This window comes from Dreissena polymorpha, chromosome 3, assembly GCF_020536995.1.
Source record: "Dreissena polymorpha isolate Duluth1 chromosome 3, UMN_Dpol_1.0, whole genome shotgun sequence".
Taxonomy (NCBI): domain Eukaryota; kingdom Metazoa; phylum Mollusca; class Bivalvia; order Myida; family Dreissenidae; genus Dreissena; species Dreissena polymorpha.
Genome location: NC_068357.1, coordinates 127567083 through 127590163, shown reverse-complemented (window position 1 = coordinate 127590163; position 23081 = coordinate 127567083). Strand labels below are relative to the sequence as shown.

At 41.1% G+C, this 23081-nt stretch overlaps 1 protein-coding gene across 2 annotated transcripts in view; it reads left to right on the top strand.

The window, feature by feature from the left end:
• The window catches only part of LOC127871395 (ATP-dependent RNA helicase TDRD9-like), a 108075-nt gene that overhangs the window by 83575 nt on the left and 1419 nt on the right, over positions 1-23081 (top strand). For both annotated transcript variants that reach the window (XM_052414300.1, XM_052414299.1), the window contains 10 exons: positions 613-756; positions 869-958; positions 2369-2491; positions 11562-11696; positions 13420-13599; positions 16725-16795; positions 17343-17549; positions 19458-19596; positions 21377-21492; positions 21930-22169. In XM_052414300.1, the coding sequence (XP_052270260.1) occupies positions 613-756; positions 869-958; positions 2369-2491; positions 11562-11696; positions 13420-13599; positions 16725-16795; positions 17343-17549; positions 19458-19596; positions 21377-21492; positions 21930-22169 (1445 nt within the window). The remainder of the gene's footprint in view (positions 1-612; positions 757-868; positions 959-2368; positions 2492-11561; positions 11697-13419; positions 13600-16724; positions 16796-17342; positions 17550-19457; positions 19597-21376; positions 21493-21929; positions 22170-23081) is intronic.

Genomic DNA, 23081 nt, shown 5'->3' with positions numbered 1-23081 from the left:
ACAAATTCAGTGCAGTCTCTTACATGTATATGGGAGATGCAGATTTGTAGTTCTACCCTTGCAATATTCAACACTAATTCTGTGCAGTCTCTTACATGTACATGGGAGATGCAGATTTGTAGTTCTACCCTTGCAATATTGAACACTAATTCTGTGCAGTCTCTTACATGTACATGGGAGATGCAGATTTGTAGTTCTACCCTTGCAATATTCAACACTAATTCTGTGCAGTCTCTTACATGTACATGGGAGATGCAGATTTGTAGTTCTACCCTTGCAATATTCAACACTAATTCTGTGCAGTCTCTTACATGTACATGGGAGATGCAGATTTGTAGTACTACCCTAGCAATATTCAACACTCCTGCAGGCTAATTCTGTTCAGTCTCTAATTTTGTATAATTAAACAAAAGCCTCATTCAATAAAAACTGGGCTTGCTTCATGTGTGTCAAGTATTGTTCCAGAGTAGCCTGTGCAGTCTGCTTTATATTTTTACAGACTAAAGGAAGTTTTTTTGTGTAGGCAATCATACTGCACAGGCTAGTCTGGGATGACATTTTACGGGCTTGCATTTAGCCTAATTTGTCCTAGAATGAGGCTACTATTTTCAGCCGCTTAGTGGAAACCCCAGAACAGGTCAGTTTTGTGTGGCGCCCTTTGCGGATGACTCAGTTGTGGAGTACTATAGAGCCCAGATTATGGGGATGGCCAACAGGTTTGACCAGCAACTGGGCTCCTACAGACTCGTGGTAGAGGTAAGTCGTCTTGCCATTACGTGGATTTTTTCTGTGCATTAGTGTGTCATAAAAAGAGGGTAATAAAAAATTATTTGCAGACGTCACTATTTGCCAAGTACCACTGTTTCAGGTATTCTTTGTTGACTATGGCAACACAGCGGAGGTACCCAAAGAGGAGCTGAGGGAACTGCCATCACATCTTCTGAAGGCCCCATTCCAGGTAGAATGTTGTGCACAAGTTCAGCCTTGTTTTGGGAAAACTTGGCTTAATGTATGTGCGTTAAAACTTGCTTTTTATTTAGAAGAGACTCCCTATAAACATATAATACCATGGACGCGGAACATGTCGTCCCAGATAAGCCTGTTCTAACATTGTTCACAATTTGTTGCTGTTGATACAATATAGAAGATATTATTACAATGTATTTTTATGCCCTGGAAGGGATGCATTTAGTCCCCACCCTGATCGTCCCTCAGTGGGTCCTCACTTTTAAGTGTCAGCTGTCAAAGTCAACCAGATTTCATCTGATTGTCACACAATTTTCTCAGTATGTTTATGAGCATAAAATGAAGGCCAAATAAATGACGAGCTGAATTTCACCTTGTTCTTTGGAGTTATTGCCCTTACATTTATCAAACTAGGGCGCAGGGCCAATTTCTGCCCTCTTGATCAGTCCACTTTTCACCAGACCAGATCACCACCAAACTTTCTTATAATGTTTAATAGAATAAAATAGAGGCCAAGAAAAAAACAAATTGAATCTCAACAAGCACTTAAGAGTTATTGCCCTTGAATTTCTAAAAAAAAAAACGGCCTTGCAATGATTTCTGCTCACTCAACTGGTTTTGTTATGGATTGTAATTTGATCTTGCATGATGTAATTTTATGATAACTTGCCACAGATAAACACCATCAGGAGAGAGCTTGTCACATGTATCAATCTCTTCCTACCTCAAAGGTCAAGGTCTCACTCAGAGGTCAAACGTCAAATTTAGCAACAACAAAAACCACCACTTTTTAACATTAGAGTTTTTATACAAAATTGGACTGTAGAAGCCTCCATACCTTACGGACACATCTTGATCCATAATGATTGATTTGGTGACAAACATCTATACTCCTATCTGTGTTAATGGATAAAAACTATTATTGTAGATAATAATAACTTGATTTTTACATTATCTTTGTCTTTATTTTTGAAAACTATTGGCTAAAACATGTTTTTCTTGTACTTCCTTAATAAAATTTATTCTAATGGTACAAAGTCCCAATGTATTAAATATATATTTTTAAATATTTTCATTTTCAGATTAGCTCAGTATAAGATGATGCTTTACACTATATACATATGAGCCTTGCTCTCGCTAAACAATGTTAATACATGTGCCTATGGTGTTGTCCCATATTAGCCTGTGAAGTCTGCACAGGCTAATCAGGGATGACATTTCCGTCTTAAGTAGATTTTCACTAAGAAGAGACTTCCTTTAAAACGTAAAATACCATAACAGCAAAAAGTGTTGTCCCTGATTAGCCTGTGCAGACTGCGCAGACAATCCTGGGACAACACTTTATGCAGATGTATTAAGCCCCAATTTGCTAGATCAAGGCCCAAGTATGCTTTTTTTTAAGGCTATGGAGTGTGAGCTGATTTGTATTCGGCCGTCTGCATTGAAATGCCCTGATGGAAAGTGGACGCCAGCAGCCAACAACTTCTTCAAAGAACTCGTTCTCAACCAACGTCTCACGGCCAAGGTTAGATCTTTAGCAAAGTGACTGTGACTATACGGATGAAATACATTTGAGTTGCACATGGGACAATCAGACTTCATGCATGTAAGTAAAGTGCCATCCCGGATTAGTCTGTGAAGTCTGCACAGGCTAATCAGGGACAACACTTTTCACATGGACTGGATTTTTGTTAAAAAATTTTCAAAAGACATCCTTTGAACCAAAAAGTTACATTAAATCGGAAAACGCATCTCTGATTTGCCTTTGCGGACTTCACACGCTAAATTGAAATATAACCTCAGCTCATTACGAATATGACAAAACATCCAAATGAGCAAACAAACAGTACCAATAATTAGGTTGTTTGTAAGTGATGGTTAAGTTTTTATCTAGGAGTAATAAATTGATTGTATTAAGAGCATTAAGGTCATTGTGACTCTATTGAGTCTGCTACCTGGCTAGAAGGAGTAGTAAGTCCGTGTCTCAAGTGTGACACTATTGAGTCTGCTCCCTGGCTAGAAGGAGTAGTAAGTCCGTGTCTCAAGTGTGACACTATTGAGTCTGCTCCCTGGCTAGAAGGAGTAGTAAGTCCGTGTCTCAAGTGTGACACTATTGAGTCTGCTTCCTGGCTAGAAGGAGTAGTAAGTCCGTGTCTCAAGTGTGACACTATTGAGTCTGCTCCCTGGCTAGAAGGAGTAGTAAGTCCGTGTCTCAAGTGTGACACTATTGAGTCTGCTACCTGGCTAGAAGGAGGAGTAAGTCCGTGTCTTAAGTGTGACACTATTGAGTCTGCTTCCTGGCTAGAAGGAGTAGTAAGTCCGTGTCTCAAGTGTGACACTATTGAGTCTGCTCCCTGGCTAGAAGGAGTAGTAAGTCCGTGTCTCAAGTGTGACACTATTGAGTCTGCTACCTGGCTAGTGTGACACTATTGAGTCTGCTACCTGGCTAGAAGGAGTAGTAAGTCCGTGTCTCAAGTGTGACACTATTGAGTCTGCTCCCTGGCTAGAAGGAGAAGTAAGTCCGTGTCTCAAGTGTGACACTATTGAGTCTGCTCCCTGGCTAGAAGGAGTAGTAAGTCCGTGTCTCAAGTGTGACACTATTGAGTCTGCTCCCTGGCTAGAAGGAGTAGTAAGTCCGTGTCTCAAGTGTGACACTATTGAGTCTGCTCCCTGACTAGAAGGAGAAGTAAGTCCATGTCTCAAGTGTGACACTATTGAGTCTGCTCCCTGGCTAGAAGGAGTAGTAAGTCCGTGTCTCAAGTGTGACACTATTGAGTCTGCTCCCTGGCTAGAAGGAGTAGTAAGTCTGTGTCTCAAGTGTGACAATATTGAGTCTGCTTCCTGGCTAGAAGGAGTAGTAAGTCCGTGTCTCAAGTGTGACACTATTGAGTCTGCTCCCTGGCTAGGAGTAGTAAGTCTGTGTCTCAAGTGTGACACTATTGAGTCTGTTCCTGGCTAGAAGGAGTAGTAAGTCAGTGTCTCAAGTGTGACACTATTGAGTCTGCTACCTGGCTAGAAGGAGTAATAAGTCCGTGTCTCAAGTGTGACACTATTGAGTCTGTTCCTGGCTAGAAGGAGTAGTAAGTCAGTGTCTCAAGTGTGACACTATTGAGTCTGCTTCCTGGCTAGAAGGAGTAGTAAGTCCCTGTCTCAAGTGTGACACTATTGAGTCTGTTCCTGGCTAGAAGGAGTAATAAGTCCGTGTCTCAAGTGTGACACTATTGAGTCTGCTACCTGGCTAGAAGGAGTAGTAAGTCCGTGTCTCAAGTGTGACACTATTGAGTCTGCTACCTGGCTAGAAGGAGTAGTAAGTCCGTGTCTTAAGTGTGACACTATTGAGTCTGTTCCTGGCTAGAAGGAGTAATAAGTCCGTGTCTCAAGTGTGACACTATTGAGTCTGCTACCTGGCTAGTGTGACACTATTGAGTCTGCTACCTGGCTAGAAGGAGTAGTAAGTCCGTGTCTCAAGTGTGACAATATTGAGTCTGCTACCTGGCTAGAAGGAGTAGTAAGTCCGTGTCTCAAGTGTGACACTATTGAGTCTGCTTCCTGGCTAGAAGGAGTAGTAACTCCGTGTCTCAAGTGTGACACTATTGAGTCTGCTACCTGGCTAGAAGGAGTAGTAAGTCCGTGTCTTAAGTGTGACACTATTGAGTCTGTTCCTGGCTAGAAGGAGTAATAAGTCAGTGTCTCAAGTGTGACACTATTGAGTCTGCTTCCTGGCTAGAAGGAGTAGTAAGTCCGTGTCTCAAGTGTGACACTATTGAGTCTGCTACCTGGCTAGAAGGAGTAGTAAGTCCGTGTCTCAAGTGTGACACTATTGAGTCTGTTCCTGGCTAGAAGGAGTAGTAAGTCCGTGTCTCAAGTGTGACACTATTGAGTCTGCTTCCTGGCTAGAAGGAGTAATAAGTCCGTGTCTCAAGTGTGACACTATTGAGTCTGCTCCCTGGCTAGAAGGAGTAGTAAGTCCGTGTCTCAAGTGTGACACTATTGAGTCTGTTCCTGGCTAGAAGGAGTAGTAAGTCAGTGTCTCAAGTGTGACACTATTGAGTCTGCTACCTGGCTAGAAGAAGTAATAAGTCCGTGTCTCAAGTGTGACACTATTGAGTCTGTTCCTGGCTAGAAGGAGTAGTAAGTCAGTGTCTCAAGTGTGACACTATTGAGTCTGCTTCCTGGCTAGAAGGAGTAGTAAGTCCCTGTCTCAAGTGTGACACTATTGAGTCTGTTCCTGGCTAGAAGGAGTAATAAGTCCGTGTCTCAAGTGTGACACTATTGAGTGTGCTTCCTGGCTAGAAGGAGTAGTAAGTCCATGTCTCAAGTGTGACACTATTGAGTCTGCTACCTGGCTAGAAGGAGTAGTAAGTCCGTGTCTTAAGTGTGACACTATTGAGTCTGTTCCTGGCTAGAAGGAGTAATAAGTCCGTGTCTCAAGTGTGACACTATTGAGTCTGCTACCTGGCTAGTGTGACACTATTGAGTCTGCTACCTGGCTAGAAGGAGTAGTAAGTCCTAGTCTCAAGTGTGACACTATTGAGTCTGCTCCCTGACTAGAAGGAGTAGTACGTCCATGTCTCAAGTGTGACACTATTGAGTCTGCTCCCTGGCTAGAAGGAGTAGTAAGTCCGTGTCTCAAGTGTGACACTATTGAGTCTGCTCCCTGGCTAGAAGGAGTAGTAAGTCCGTGTCTCAAGTGTGACACTATTGAGTCTGCTTCCTGGCTAGAAGGAGTAGTAAGTCCGTGTCTCAAGTGTGACACTATTGAGTCTGCTCCCTGGCTAGAAGGAGTAGTAAGTCCGTGTCTCAAGTGTGACACTATTGAGTCTGTTCCTGGCTAAAAGGAGTAGTAAGTCAGTGTCTCAAGTGTGACACTATTGAGTCTGCTACCTGGCTAGAAGGAGTAATAAGTCCGTGTCTCAAGTGTGACACTATTGAGTCTGTTCCTGGCTAGAAGGAGTAGTAAGTCAGTGTCTCAAGTGTGACACTATTGAGTCTGCTTCCTGGCTAGAAGGAGTAGTAAGTCCCTGTCTCAAGTGTGACACTATTGAGTCTGTTCCTGGCTAGAAGGAGTAATAAGTCCGTGTCTCAAGTGTGACACTATTGAGTCTGCTTCCTGGCTAGAAGGAGTAGTAAGTCCGTGTCTCAAGTGTGACACTATTGAGTCTGCTACCTGGCTAGAAGGAGTAGTAAGTCCGTGTCTTAAGTGTGACACTATTGAGTCTGTTCCTGGCTAGAAGGAGTAATAAGTCTGTGTCTCAAGTGTGACACTATTGAGTCTGCTACCTGGCTAGTGTGACACTATTGAGTCTGCTACCTGGCTAGAAGGAGTAGTAAGTCCGTGTCTCAAGTGTGACACTATTGAGTCTGCTACCTGGCTAGAAGGAGTAGTAAGTCCGTATCTCAAGTGTGACACTATTGAGTCTGCTTCCTGGCTAGAAGGAGTAGTAACTCCGTGTCTCAAGTGTGACACTATTGAGTCTGCTACCTGGCTAGAAGGAGTAGTAAGTCCGTGTCTTAAGTGTGACACTATTGAGTCTGTTCCTGGCTAGAAGGAGTAATAAGTCAGTGTCTCAAGTGTGACACTATTGAGTCTGCTTCCTGGCTAGAAGGAGTAGTAAGTCCGTGTCTCAAGTGTGACACTATTGAGTCTGCTACCTGGCTAGAAGGAGTAGTAAGTCCGTGTCTCAAGTGTGACACTATTGAGTCCGCTCCCTGGCTAGAAGGAGTAGAAAGTCCGTGTCTCAAGTGTGACACTATTGAGTCTGCTTCCTGGCTAGAAGGAGTAGTAAGTCTGTGTCTCAAGTGTGACACTATTGAGTCTGCTCCCTGGCTAGAAGGAGTAGTAAGTCCGTGTCTCAAGTGTGACACTATTGAGTCTGCTTCCTGGCTAGAAGGAGTAGTAAGTCAGTGTCTCAAGTGTGACACTATTGAGTCTGCTACCTGGCTAGAAGGAGTAATAAGTCTGTGTCTCAAGTGTGACACTATTGAGTCTGTTCCTGGCTAGAAGGAGTAGTAAGTCAGTGTCTCAAGTGTGACACTATTGAGTCTGCTTCCTGGCTAGAAGGAGTAGTAAGTCCCTGACTCAAGTGTGACACTATTGAGTCTGTTCCTGGCTAGAAGGAGTAATAAGTCCGTGTCTCAAGTGTGACACTATTGAGTCTGCTTCCTGGCTAGAAGGAGTAGTAAGTCCGTGTCTCAAGTTTGACACTATTGAGTCTGCTACCTGGCTAGAAGGAGTAGTAAGTCCGTGTCTTAAGTGTGACACTATTGAGTCTGTTCCTGGCTAGAAGGAGTAATAAGTCCGTGTCTCAAGTGTGACACTATTGAGTCTGCTACCTGGCTAGTGTGACACTATTGAGTCTGCTACCTGGCTAGAAGGAGTAGTAAGTCCGTGTCTCAAGTGTGACACTATTGAGTCTGCTCCCTGACTAGAAGGAGTAGTAAGTCCATGTCTCAAGTGTGACACTATTGAGTCTGCTCCCTGGCTAGAAGGAGTAGTAAGTCCGTGTCTCAAGCGTGACACTATTGAGTCTGCTCCCTGGCTAGAAGAAGTAGTAAGTCCGTGTCTCAAGTGTGACACTATTGAGTCTGCTTCCTGGCTAGAAGGAGTAGTAAGTCTGTGTCTCAAGTGTGACACTATTGAGTCTGCTCCCTGGCTAGAAGGAGTAGTAAGTCCATGTCTCAAGTGTGACACTATTGAGTCTGTTCCTGGCTAGAAGGAGTAGTAAGTCAGTGTCTCAAGTTTGACACTATTGAGTCTGCTTCCTGGCTAGAAGGAGTAGTAAGTCCCTGACTCAAGTGTGACACTATTGAGTCTGTTCCTGGCTAGAAGGAGTAATAAGTCCGTGTCTCAAGTGTGACACTATTGAGTCTGCTTCCTGGCTAGAAGGAGTAGTAAGTCCGTGTCTCAAGTTTGACACTATTGAGTCTGCTACCTGGCTAGAAGGAGTAGTAAGTCCGTGTCTTAAGTGTGACACTATTGAGTCTGTTCCAGGCTAGAAGGAGTAATAAGTCCGTGTCTCAAGTGTGACACTATTGAGTCTGCTACCTGGCTAGTGTGACACTATTGAGTCTGCTACCTGGCTAGAAGGAGTAGTAAGTCCGTGTCTCAAGTGTGACACTATTGAGTCTGCTCCCTGACTAGAAGGAGTAGTAAGTCCATGTCTCAAGTGTGACACTATTGAGTCTGCTCCCTGGCTAGAAGGAGTAGTAAGTCCGTGTCTCAAGCGTGACACTATTGAGTCTGCTCCCTGGCTAGAAGGAGTAGTAAGTCCGTGTCTCAAGTGTGACACTATTGAGTCTGCTTCCTGGCTAGAAGGAGTAGTAAGTCCGTGTCTCAAGTGTGACACTATTGAGTCTGCTCCCTGGCTAGAAGGAGTAGTAAGTCCATGTCTCAAGTGTGACACTATTGAGTCTGTTCCTGGCTAGAAGGAGTAGTAAGTCAGTGTCTCAAGTTTGACACTATTGAGTCTGCTACCTGGCTAGAAGGAGTAATAAGTCCGTGTCTCAAGTGTGACACTATTGAGTCTGTTCCTGGCTAGAAGGAGTAGTAAGTCAGTGTCTCAAGTGTGACACTATTGAGTCTGCTTCCTGGCTAGAAGGAGTAGTAAGTCCCTGTCTCAAGTGTGACACTATTGAGTCTGTTCCTGGCTAGAAGGAGTAATAAGTCCGTTTCTCAAGTGTGACACTATTGAGTCTGCTTCCTGGCTAGAAGGAGTAGTAAGTCCGTGTCTCAAGTGTGACACTATTGAGTCTGCTACCTGGCTAGAAGGAGTAGTAAGTCCGTGTCTTAAGTGTGACACTATTGAGTCTGTTCCTGGCTAGAAGGAGTAATAAGTCCGTGTCTCAAGTGTGACACTATTGAGTCTGCTACCTGGCTAGTGTGACACTATTGAGTCTGCTACCTGGCTAGAAGGAGTAGTAAGTCCGTGTCTCAAGTGTGACACTATTGAGTCTGCTACCTGGCTAGAAGGAGTAGTAAGTCCGTGTCTCAAGTGTGACACTATTGAGTCTGCTTCCTGGCTAGAAGGAGTAGTAACTCCGTGTCTCAAGTGTGACACTATTGAGTCTGCTACCTGGCTAGAAGGAGTAGTAAGTCCGTGTCTTAAGTGTGACACTATTGAGTCTGTTCCTGGCTAGAAGGAGTAATAAGTCAGTGTCTCAAGTGTGACACTATTGAGTCTGCTTCCTGGCTAGAAGGAGTAGTAAGTCCGTGTCTCAAGTGTGACACTATTGAGTCTGCTACCTGGCTAGAAGGAGTAGTAAGTCCGTGTCTCAAGTGTGACACTATTGAGTCTGCTCCCTGGCTAGAAGGAGTAGTAAGTCCGTGTCTCAAGTGTGACACTATTGAGTCTGCTTCCTGGCTAGAAGGAGTAGTAAGTCCATGTCTCAAGTGTGACACTATTGAGTCTGCTCTCTGGCTAGAAGGAGTAGTAAGTCCGTGTCTCAAGTGTGACACTATTGAGTCTGTTCCTGGCTAGAAGGAGTAGTAAGTCAGTGTCTCAAGTGTGACACTATTGAGTCTGCTACCTGGCTAGAAGAAGTAATAAGTCCGTGTCTCAAGTGTGACACTATTGAGTCTGTTCCTGGCTAGAAGGAGTAGTAAGTCAGTGTCTCAAGTGTGACACTATTGAGTCTGCTTCCTGGCTAGAAGGAGTAGTAAGTCCCTGTCTCAAGTGTGACACTATTGAGTCTGTTCCTGGCTAGAAGGAGTAATAAGTCCGTGTCTCAAGTGTGACACTATTGAGTCTGCTTCCTGGCTAGAAGGAGTAGTAAGTCCGTGTCTCAAGTGTGACACTATTGAGTCTGCTACCTGGCTAGAAGGAGTAGTAAGTCCGTGTCTTAAGTGTGACACTATTGAGTCTGTTCCTGGCTAGAAGGAGTAATAAATCCGTGTCTCAAGTGTGACACTATTGAGTCTGCTACCTGGCTAGTGTGACACTATTGAGTCTGCTACCTGGCTAGAAGGAGTAGTAAGTCCGTGTCTCAAGTGTGACACTATTGAGTCTGCTACCTGGCTAGAAGGAGTAGTAAGTCCGTGTCTCAAGTGTGACACTATTGAGTCTGCTTCCTGGCTAGAAGGAGTAGTAACTCCGTGTCTCAAGTGTGACACTATTGAGTCTGCTACCTGGCTAGAAGGAGTAGTAAGTCCGTGTCTTAAGTGTGACACTATTGAGTCTGTTCCTGGCTAGAAGGAGTAATAAGTCAGTGTCTCAAGTGTGACACTATTGAGTCTGCTTCCTGGCTAGAAGGAGTAGTAAGTCCGTGTCTCAAGTGTGACACTATTGAGTCTGCTACCTGGCTAGAAGGAGTAGTAAGTCCGTGTCTCAAGTGTGACACTAATGAGTCTGCTTCCTGGCTAGTGTGACACTATTGAGTCTGCTACCTGGCTAGAAGGAGTAATAAGTCAGTGTCTCAAGTGTGACACTATTGAGTCTGTTCCTGGCTAGAAGGAGTAATAAGTCAGTGTCTCAAGTGTGACACTATTGAGTCTGTTCCTGGCTAGAAGGAGTAGTAAGTCCGTGTCTCAAGTGTGACACTATTGAGTCTGCTACCTGGCTAGAAGGAGTAGTAAGTCCGTGTCTCAAGTGTGACACTATTGAGTCTGCTTCCTGGCTAGAAGGAGTAGTAAGTCCGTGTCTCAAATGTTACACTATTGAGTCTGCTTCCTGGCTAGAAGGAGTAGTAAGTCCGTGTCTCAAATGTGACACTATTGAGTCTGCTACCTGGCTAGAAGGAGTAGTAAGTCCGTGTCTCAAGTGTGACACTATTGAGTCTGCTACCTGGCTAGTGTGACACTATTGAGTCTGCTCCCTGGCTAGAAGGAGTAGTAAGTCCGTGTCTCAAGTGTGACACTATTGAGTCTGCTCCCTGGCTAGAAAGAGTAGTAAGTCCGTGTCTCAAGTGTGACACTATTGAGTCTGCTTCCTGGCTAGAAGGAGTAGTAAGTCCGTGTCTCAAGTGTGACACTATTGAGTCTGCTCCCTGGCTAGAAGGAGTAGTAAGTCCATGTCTCAAGTGTGACACTATTGAGTCTGCTCCCTGGCTAGAAGGAGTAGTAAGTCCGTGTCTCAAGTGTGACACTATTGAGTCTGCTACCTGGCTAGAAGGAGTAGTAAGTCCGTGTCTCAAGTGTGACACTATTGAGTCTGCTTCCTGGCTAGAAGGAGTAGTAAGTCCGTGTCTCGAATGTGACACTATTGTGTCTGTTCCTGGCTAGAAGGAGTAATAAGTCCGTGTCTCAAATGTGACAACTTCACAAGGCTCCCAGAGTGCAGATCAAACCTGGTAGCTTCTGATAGCAAGTCTGACACCATATCCAATACGCCACCACAACAACTGTCATTTTACTGTTATCCCTGTCCTGCTCAGATGCAAAGTGAAAATGGCAATATGCAACCAGCATAAAACCAGAACAGCCAGCAAGTATAATTCAGGTTGTATGCTGTTTGCTGTTCATCGATAGCTTAGGGTTGGAAATTAAGCTTTTAAAACTTGCATTTATTTAGAAATGTCTTTAATCTAATTTTTAAAGGGACCACTTATGCGTCCAAATGCGCAGATATGAGTGGTAAATGGTTTATCTGTGTGTGTTGCAGCCATTCTCCTATGTTCATGACGTGTTGCGGGTAGAACTCATTCACGTGCTGCCCAACAGCATGCAGTTCACGACCTCCAGTCGACTCATCTACGAGGGGTTTGCAGACGAAGCTGAAGAGTCTCCCCTCTCAAAGGTTTGGACTTGTTGCAAGGCTTAATGCATGGTAGTAAAGTGTCAACCCAGATTAGCCTTTGCAGTACCCAAGTACCTACATGTTTGTAATTAGGGAAGACACTTTCTGGATTTTGTCACTTAATAATGCAAATGAGGCTTAGTTTTTTATTGGGGAAATCAAGAGATCAAAGCATAAGTGTAAATCTTTGAGAATTTACTGCACTAGTATTTATTGAAATATATAGCCTTATTGTAATACTCCGAAATACTCTAAGCACAATTACACAATTACAATTGAGTCTTGCTCTGGCAGCCTCTAGCTCTGGGAAAACTGGGCTTAATGCATGCGTTTAAGTGCAGTTGCCACAGGCTTGTGGTGGACAACACTTTCTTCTTTTATGTTACTTTTTCGTTTAAAGAAAGTATTAGCTAAAATCTCGTTAAGATGGAATGTGTCTAACTTGGTTAGCCTGTGCAGACTTGGACAAAACTTTATGCACTTGCATTAAGCCCTGTTTTCCCACATCCAAAGCTCAGATGTATATTTATTTTTTAAATCTTGATAGTAAATATTAACTTTTTCCTCACTTTGTTTGCATATCATGCGCCATGATAGAAAATGGCAACCTAGAGTGCTACCATAATAAGTTTCAGTTTATTATTTTGATTCACACAGACAACAGGATTGACCTTGATTGCCAAGTTGACTAACTGTTGTCATTAACAAATTTATGTGACTATTGTCCTCAGATAACTTTTAAAATTGTCTGATTTGTATTTGCAAGTGACGCTATGAAAGGGATTTTGCTTTGGTAGCTGCAAGAAAATTGGTGTGTTAATTCTAATCTACTCATGTTATAAAGACCTGCTGTTTAGGAAAAGTGGGCTTAATGTATGTGCAGTGAGCTCAGGCTTATCAAGGACAACACTTTCCACCTTAACTGGATTTATGTTTTGAAGAGAATTCTATCCACAAAAGTGTCATCTCTGATTAGCCCGTGCAGACTGATCTCTGATTAGCCTGTGTAGACTGATCTCTGATTAGCCTGTGCAGACTGATCTCTGATTAGCCCGTGCAGACTGATCTCTGATTAGCCCGTGCAGACTGATCTCTGATTAGCCTGTGCAGACTGATCTCTGATTAGCCTGTGCAGACTGATCTCTGATTAGCCTGTGCAGACTGATCTCTGATTGGCCTGTGCAGACTGATCTCTGATTAGCCTGTGCAGTCTGATCTCTGATTAGCCTGTGCAGACTGATCTCTGATTAGCCTGTGCAGACTGATCTCTGATTAGCCTGTGCAGACTGATCTCTGATTAGCCTGTGCAGACTGATCTCTGATTAGCCTGTGCAGACTGATCTCTGATTAGCCTGTGCAGACTGATCTCTGATTAGCCCGTGCAGACTGATCTCTGATTAGCCCGTGCAGACTGATCTCTGATTAGCCCATGCAGACTGATCTCTGATTAGCCTGTGCAGACTGATCTCTGATTAGCCCGTGCAGACTGATCTCTGATTAGCCCATGCAGACTGATCTCTGATTAGCCCGTGCAGACTGATCTCTGATTAGCCCGTGCAGACTGATCTCTGATTAGCCCGTGCAGACTGATCTCTGATTAGCCCGTGCAGACTGATCTCTGATTAGCCTGTGCAGACTGCTCTTGCTCATCTGGAATGACATTTAACGCACATGCATTTACCCTTGTACTTACTAATTTGACAAACATATTTTCTAACTGCAGCAAAGTAACGAGCAGCGTAAGGAGGCCTTGTTCCTCACACGGGGGTTCACTGGGCGTCCAGACACCAAGCGTCCAGAGGACTACTTCTCTATAGGGGGGGAGGGCGGGGCTACACTGGCCTGCCAGCCCCAACTCCTGGGTAGAGGCGGGACTGACCTGTCTCGACACAGGAGTGGCACGGTAAGTATAACAGAGTACTACTTCTCTATAGGGGGGGGGAGGGCGGGGCTACATTGGACTGCCAGCCCCAGCTATTGGGTAGAGGCAGGACTGACCTGTCCAGACACAGGAGCGGCATCGTAAGTTTAACAACAGCATGAGTACTTCAGTGTCAATATCAACACTTAACATTGGTCAAAATTAAGACAAATTTTCCTTTTGAACCAATTGCCAAGTGCTTGGAATTTGATAAAATCACTTTTTCCATAAGATAATGGTATCCTTGTGTTTTGTGGTGTTCGGTTGTTCAAGTATCAGTCAGGGCCTTGTTCTGGGAAAACTGGGCTTAATGCATTTGTGTGAAGTGTCATCCCAGATAAGCGTGTGCTTTCCGCCTAAAATGGATTTTTGCTAAGAAGTGAATTCCTTGAAACAAAAAATACATAAAAGTGGAAAGTGTCGTCCCTGATTAGCCTGTGCAGACTGCGTAGGCTTATTTGGATGACCCTTTTAGCCTGATTTTTTTAGAACAAGTCTTGTATAAACACTTTTACATTGGTCAAAAACATATCTACTTTATTGTATATGGCTGGGCTTGTGCCATTCTAATGCTCTCAAGACATAAACATACAGACTTTTTCGAGCTATTTTCTGTGAAACTAGTATTATTCGTCTGACACTTATTATTCTGTTTTGTTTGTGGGTCGTCTCAACCACGAAACCAAACATTCCGGACTTAACTCATATATGAGACATTCTTTTTTTAAATATGCAAATTTAACATCCAACTTTAATGCCATATATTATGATTCCACAAAATTTCATGTCAACACAAATAAATTAATTTACAGTAAAAGCTGATAATTTGCTCAGCCAGCTCATCTGGTACAGGGCAGTACTGTAAATGAGAAGGTTCTTGTTATACAAATGTAGCTGGGTAACATTAATATTCTCCACCAGGGCAATTAGTGGATTAAGTATGGATACTTACAACTGGTACGACTTCCAAAATAATATGGAAAAAATACTGATAAAAATACCAAACAAATCTTAACAAAACCATTATACATTGTTATTTGCATCATTATTTTTTTAATCAATTATGATTATGATTGGTTAAGGTTCATGGGGGGGATAAAAATTCATTAAAACTTCGCTTTGGTTTTTCTTCATTGAATGTGGTACAATATGGTCAAACTATATATCATTTTAAAGCTAAAGACGGATAGAATAACATAAACACATTTTTGACATTCAATATTTGTGTGCTTTATTCATATTTTGGTTTAAAATCAATACTTTTTTACACTAATTTACAAAATCTCAATCTAAAGTTAGGAAGGATATGCACTACCTTAAGTTGAATAAATACAAAGCTATATACATATACAAGGTCAAGTTAGCAACATTTCACAAAAAATTATTGTCATAAAACAACAAATGAGTTTTTATTCAACTGCCTTTTTTGGATAAATATCCTAAACAAAGTTCTAAAAATGACTTAAACGTAACTACTTTTTAAAAATCCAGGTATGGTGGATAATAAGAGTCACAATTCTATTTCAAAGGCTTAACAATTTTGTTATTTACCTCTCAACCAAATTGCAAATTTTAAACCATCTCAAATTGAAATAGATTGCAGACGACATATAAAATTGTAAAGGAATATAAAGAAATTGGCAAAACGATTGATTTTATATTTCGATTCCTTCTACCCATTTGTAAGCGTGGCCATCGCTGTGATCCGTAGAAAAATGTGCAAAACAAATCGGTCGAAACCACGTGCAGTGGTGAGAAAACCGGGTATGTGTATACACATACCTGAGATAACACATACTTATTTTGACAGTTGGGTGGCAACTAGTCAAACAACTATTAACATTAATCAGCAAGAGATCGCACTAAATAAGTGCATCTCACAGAATATCCATCCAACTTCCGTTGTTTTCACTTTCGTTATTAAAAACTCCGTTTAAAAGAATTATTTCTACTTTTAGATTGTTAAAGCGATGTATTATTATATATTATCAATAGAATAGTATACCGTGATGAATTGAACGATGTAAAGTATCGATCTTTCTGTCAGTCTGTAAGCGTACTATTTTATGCGCAATAATAAAGTACATGTGATTCGACAACGATTGTAAACATTGGTGAAATGCTTCTTACATAGTTATTCTTTTGAGTGTTTATGAGGTCTGATCGTGCAGTTTGCAAACATCAACGGAAAGATTACAATCCAATGCATTTGTCATCGTCAACCGTTTGGAATGTCAATTAGGCGATGAGTGAGTTTTTAGCATGTTTGTTTCTATTTTTATTAATTTTAAAATGGCTGCCCCCATGGTGATGAAATGACATGTGTTCGAGTTTTGATATTTCTATAAATGCAAACTTTTTTTACTATTTAAGCGTAACTTGCCCTCGTCAATGTCGATATTATTCACTAGTTATATAATTTTCCGCCGAAATACGTGGAATAAACATGATTCAGATTTTTGAAAATAATGTATATTTTAGTGTTAAAATCGCTTTGTATTTTGATTGATTTTGTGGATGTTATGATACGTTGATTTACAAAATTGGTAGCAGTTTAAAGGAAAAACATCCTTTAAAGCATATATGTATACATTTTCAATATGGCACTCTTCCTTTAGTCAAATTTGAGTTCAATGCTAGGGGTCTTACATTTTTCAAAATGAAGCCTCTGCATGAACCTTAAGGTTCATTTTTATAAAACATATATCAGGTTTTTCCTTGTGAGTCTATTGCCAATTGCATTGAATATGATTAAAGCATATGTCACATTTTTGGTAACTGTATTTGTTATTGGTGTGCAGTTATTGTATTGAGCTTGGCTCTGGGAAATTGGGCTTAATGCATGTGCGTAAAGTGATTTCACAGATTAGCCTCTGCAGTCCCCACAGGCTTATCAGGGACAACACTTTCGGCTACACTAGATTTTTGTTTACATGTTTAGAAGAGACATCCTTTAAACCAAATATTCCATAATTGAAAAGTGTCTTCCCTGATAAGCCTGTGTGGACTGAAAAGGTTAATTTGAGATGACACTTACAGACAATTGAATTAGCCCAGTTGTCCCAGAATTAGGCTCAACTTCTAGACATGTGTTCATGTATTGACAGATAACGCTGACTGGGCCAGACAATCCATACATGATGAGATTCTATGGGCAGACTAATGTTGGCAGATCAAGGTATGATATGCACAGAAAAATACTCAGAAAGTATGGCATAAAGTAACAAGGTGAAATCAGAGCTCCTTGTATAATTCCCAGAGCTCCTTGGGTAATTCCCAGAGCTCTTTGGGTAATTCCCTGAGATTCTTAGGGAATGCACTTAAGTTTTGCTAAGTGTGCTATGTAAAATGTTGGGCAAATCATTCAATTTAACAATTAGTTTTCATGTTTTATTTTAAAAGAAATTAAGTATTTTAATGAAATAAATTTGAGCCTTGTCCTGGAAAAACAGGGCTTAATTCATGTGCTTAAAGTGTCGTACCCAATTCACCTGTGCTGTATGCACAGGCTATCAGGGACACCACTTTTCACTTTGATACTATTTTTCTGTCAAAGAGAGTCCAGGTATAACGAAAATCCACTTTAGGAGGAAAGTTTCATCAATTATTAGCCTGTGCGCACTGCAAAGGCCAATCTGGGATGACACTTTACACACATGCAGTAAGCCCCATTTTTCCAGATTGAGGCCCACTTATTCAGTCATATTAATATTAATTCATCTCAGGACAACAAAAATTGAGCCGACCAGCGTTAACTCTGTCGCCATTGAGGATGAGACACACGTGCAGACACTGCGCATGATGATTGCTGGTTTCGTTGGCTTGAACCCCAGTGGCGCCACAGTGATCGCCCGGGATACCACCATCATGCCTCTCATGCCAGGGCTGCCAGAGATGGTCACACTGCTGTTCACACCTGTGGCCGAATTTAGGTGAGCCTTGCTTTGGGAAAACAGGGTTTAATGTTCATGTATTTAAAGTGTCCTCCCATAGTAGCCAATCCACACAGGCTAAACAGTGTCTTCACTTTCTGTCTAGAATGGGTTTTTGGTTTAGAAGACTATATAGAGGACATTTGTTGGATACGGTGGATTATCGATTTTAATTCATGAGTGATCATAGAAAATAATAGTTTCACGAGTTGCGCAGCCACGAGTGAAAATATTTATTTTCTATGATCACGAGTGAATTTAAATCGATAATCCACCGAATCCAACAAATTTTCTTTTTATTTAATGCATTTTTCACAGTTTATATACATTGTTTAAGAGTTTAACTAAAACATTTTGCTGGGATGACGTCATTTCGTCAAAAAATGACGTCATTTCACAGTAAACAATGAAAATCTGTTTGAAACAGTGAAATTATCAGTTTTAATTCACTGATATTTCTCTATAAACCACCGGAAAGCATTAAATAAAAATGAAAAATCCAATTAAAGCGGAAAGTATTGTTCCAGGTTAGCCTGTGATTACTGCACAGGCTAATCTGGGATGATACTTGATGCATGTGCACTTTTTAAGCCCTGTTGGTAAAATATTTATCAACAAAGAATAGGTCCAACCATCCAACAGATTGTTTTAGTCTGTGTTTATGTAACTTCAAAAACAAACTAATATCATAGCAATTTAATACCAATCTGCTATGAAAAAAGTTATGTTCTTTGACTTCTTTATCTATATGTTCTAAATACATCCAAAAGTTGTAATATTTTTATGTCACCTGGTGGTATCACCCTTGACAACGTCCTTTCACTGAATACACTTATGACAAGCATTAATAAAAAAAACAGCAATGGGCTCTTTAAAAAAAATCTGCACCTCAGCCTCATACAGTAGTTGTTGTTTAACAATAATATTAATTAATAACTTTTAACCTTACGCCATACAATTGTAAACTGTATAAATATTAGCCCAATTAATTTTACTGATAAGAGGATCTTTAATGATTTCTGATAAAGCTTTTTCTCTGATGTCTTAATCCCCTGTTATGAAGTCTATTTACTTACACTAAATACAACATCATTGTTACCACATAAGTGCATAACTTAACATTGAACAAGTCAACTTTGTATTAACTATGCATTTAGTCAGAGATTAGTTTGGTTTTTATTTAAATAAACTTTATAATTATATATGCTTTTCAATTTAATTGTTATTTATTTACTATATGATGTTAATGAATATAAAGAAAGTTGAAAATACTTTTGAGAGATTGCTTAAGTGCAGTTGATTTTATAGGTTTGGTTACTTTCATTTCTGTCTGACAAGTTTAAGCAGGTTTTTGACATTAGGTCTGAAATTTTTTTGTGCTTTCAGGAAGTCTTGATATAGAGATAACTTCAAAATGGCAAAGTTCAAATCAAGCATTAAATTGTATGCCCCCGGTAGGGTGGCATATAGCAGTCAGTCTGTCCGTCCGTCCGAAAACTTTAACATTGCCCATTACTTTTGCAATATTCAAGATAGCAACTTGAGATTTGGCATGCATGTGTATCTCACAGAGCTGCACATTTTGAGTGGTGAAAGGTCAAGGTCATCCTTCAAGGTCAAATATGTGGCTTCAAAGCAGCGCAGTAGGGGGCATTGTGTTTCTGACAAACACATCTCTTGTTTTTTAGATGAAGAAGAAAAAGAAGATTAAAAAAAACAACTTTGAAATAACAGCAATTGTTTTATGTGTGACCTAAATAACAGTTATTTACTGTATGTATCTGTTAACTGTAACTATCTATAAGGTAAACCATGTTTGTATGTCACATGTGTTATTAAAGAAAGTAACTTTTTAAAGTAAATTGAATCTTTTTTCTTTCACATTACTGCATGACATTTGTTTTGCAGGTTGAACGCACAGAAGACCCAGCTGATAGGAGCCATATGTGGGCTGGGATGTGATGAGGAGACAGGCATGCCCCTCCTGCCTGACCATGACATTGAGATGGCCTTCAGTGTGGTGGTGGACAACAAGGACATTGCTGCTGTAAGGGGGGGGGGTTATGTGGTATATGAGTGGGGTAGACATTGGGATGGCCTTCAGTGTAGTGGTTGACAACAAGGACATTGCTGCTGTAAGGGGGAGTTATGTGGTATATGAGTGGGGTAGACTTTAAGATGGCCTTCAGTGTAGTGGTTTACAACTAGGACATTGCTGCTGTAAGGGGGGGGGGGGTTATGTGGTATATGAGTGGGGTAGACATTGAGATGGCCTTCAGTGTGGTGGTGGACAACAAGGACATTGCTGCTGTAAGGGGGGGGGGGGGTGTTATGTGCTATACGAGTGGGGTAGACATTGATATTGCCTTCAGTGTAGTGGTTGACAACAAGGACATTGCTGCTGTAAGGGGGGGGGGGGGGATGTTATGTGGTATACGAGTGGGGTAGACATTGAGATGGCCTTCAGAGTAGTGGTTAAAAACAAGGACATTGCTGCTGTAAGGGGGAGTTATGTGGTATATGAGTGGGGTAGACATTGAGATGGCCTTCAGTGTAGTGGTTGACAACAAGGACATTGCTGCTGTAAGGGGGGGGATGTTATGTGGTATACAAGTGGGGTAGACATTGGGATGGCCTTCAGTGTAGTGGTTGACAACAAGGACATTGCTGCTGTAAGGGGGAGTTATGTGGTATATGAGTGGGGTAGACATTGAGATGGCCTTCAGTGTGGTGGTTGACAACAAGGACATTGCTGCTGTAAGGGGGTGGGGGGAGTTATGTGGTATACAAGTGGGGTAGATATTGAGATGGCCTTCAGTGTGGTGTTTGACAACAAGGACATTGCTGCTGTAAGGGGGTGGGGGAGTTATGTGGTATATTAGTGGGTTAGACATTGAGTTGGCCTTCAGTGTAGTGGTTGACAAGAACATTGCTGCTGTAAGGGGGTGGGGCATGTCGATATTTCTGTCCATCTGTCTGTCCATCCACATGAGAATAATCCAAAACAATGCGTTTTGTCTAACCTAAATAATTCTTCCTATAAAGCTTTGATACTTGCATGGATAATCAAATACTATCAACAAACACACATCACCTGGCCTTATTTTAACTCTTACATACTTTTGCACTTAACTCTTACTACTTAGATACGTATTTTTACGCATCTGTAGTCCCTTAGAAAGACCTTTCTTACTAGATTCAAGTTTTAAAGGCTTCAATTTTTAGCCTTAAGATATTGATGAGCAGCAAACATCATAAAACCTGAACAGACTGAGAGTTACTTGCAGGCTGTTCTGGTTTTATGCTGGTTGCACATAGCCATTTTCACTTTGCATCTGATGGGGAAAGGGTTAAACTAATGCAGAAGGTCAAAATTCATGTACAACACCTAACGTCTTTGAGACATTGACCCACCTTTTGACCAAGACTATGCAAAAGGTCCAAATATTTGGTTAGCACAACATGAGGTGTTTCGTCTTACATCAATATTTCTTCCTACATAGCTTTGACAATTACTTAATTAATGTCTTTGAACAGTTTCAAAAGACCCACATCACCTTATCCATTTTGACCTTGATATTGACCTTCCTTGGGACTTCAGAAGGTCAAAATGATTGCTTAACTCAAAATAATGTGTTTTGTGTAACATTAATACCTATAGCTACAAAGCTTGGATCCTTGAATGGATGTTAGCTTTGTACACTCCTCAACACACCCTCATCACCTGACCTTATTTTAACCTTGACACTGACCTATTTATAGACGTAAACTTATTTTCGCAGAGCAAGGCTTTAATCTACGTTTTATGATATTTGTTACATGTTCAGATCAATGCAGTGCGTATGGCCATCAACTTTGCTATTGGCAGTCAGGAGGAGGTGGCCTCATGGGGACCTGACGCTGTCTACAAGATACAGAAGAGAGCACGTCTGCAGATCATGCAGTGAGATTTAGACATGATTCTCGCCTCTCGATATCATTTTCTTATCTGGTCCCTTAAGTACACAAAATAAATAGCCTAATTTGGGTTATAGTCTTCAAAATTGGTCAATAGAAATAAAAATTTATGTAAGGAGCTTGGTCATTGGTAGCCCATAGAAATCAAACCTTGTATTTAAGGATCTTTCTAATTTGTGGCTGATGGAAATCACACCTCTTTTGTAAGGAGTTTTATCATTAGTGGCCAATCAAAATCAAACCTCTTATGTGAGGAGCTTTCTAATTGGTGAATTGTTTTAAAATGAGATAGATTATGAGATAGAAAATACTTAAAGTAATCGAACAGATGATGGCTGTTTGTATCATATTCCATAACACTTATCTCTTTACAAATTGTTCAGTAATTTGTGAAAAATTAAACTACCCATGATCCTCTTGCAGAGTGTTGCAGAAACGCCGGGAACCGTGCACTATAGAGTACCCCCAGAACATGTACTGTTGGAACCAGCTGGACCCAGACGACATCATCCGGCAGCCTGTGAACCTCGGTGACTTCAAGACCCTGCTCAACCTGCACTCTGGCCTGGTGCAGCTAGAGGGGCTGGACCAGGTGACAGAGGGAGAAAGACAGAGGCAGAATGCTGTCAAACACCTGCAGATGCTCAGGGATGTCGTTGCTAAGTATGGGACTATGGATTTTGTTTTAATTTTTAATCTGCCTAGCTGTGGGAAAATAGGGCTTAATGCACGTTTGTTAAGTATTGTCCCAGATAAGCCTGTGAAGCCATATCCACTACTCCACTATGAGTCTGTGACTTCTGATTTTTTGTATGTTTGTGTTTTAGATTGTTTTGGGTGGATTAAATATTTGTCTTTTGGCAGTCGTCAAGTGAACTGTGCTCTTTCAGGGTGCATGTGGTCCATGGCGTATTGAAAGATTGTTGATTCAACACAACAATTCCAGAAGTAAATTAGTTTTTGTGAAAACTGGTTTTAATTGTTGTAAAAAAGAGGAGGGCTGATTTGACGGCTTTGAAGCTGTTTGTTTTTTGCTGCCTGTCTAGAAATCCAGAAGCCATCAGCAGAAATGATGGAAAAAATCAGTTGTATCTATTTTTGGTCATATTGTTTTGTGGCTTCTGAAAATTTAGTCAACTGCCATTGTATTTTATGGCCAACTCAATCCGATTGTTGGTACTATTTACCCAAAGTCCAGATTTAGCACATGCAATCATAAGTGTAAAAAAGCGTACCCTACAAATTGGGTAATTTAAATACTGACATGTGTGTTTACAAAATTTTACATCCACTTTTACCTGATTTTCAGAAACCATGTTGTACATGTTGCATTCAGTCTCAATTTAAATTCATTTTGTGAACTGTGAAACTGTATTTTCCATGCATTTTATGTAAAAATACTATCTTAATAGAGTACCTTAGGAAGCTTTGAAAAGCTAAGAAGGCAGGATTTTGTTTCCTCATTTTCAAATATAATAATACAAATTACAAACTTTATATGCTTTAAAATACATGTTTGCTTCGAGTTTCATATGTTTTTTATTTCTAATAAGTTGAACACTGTTAGTGTAAACC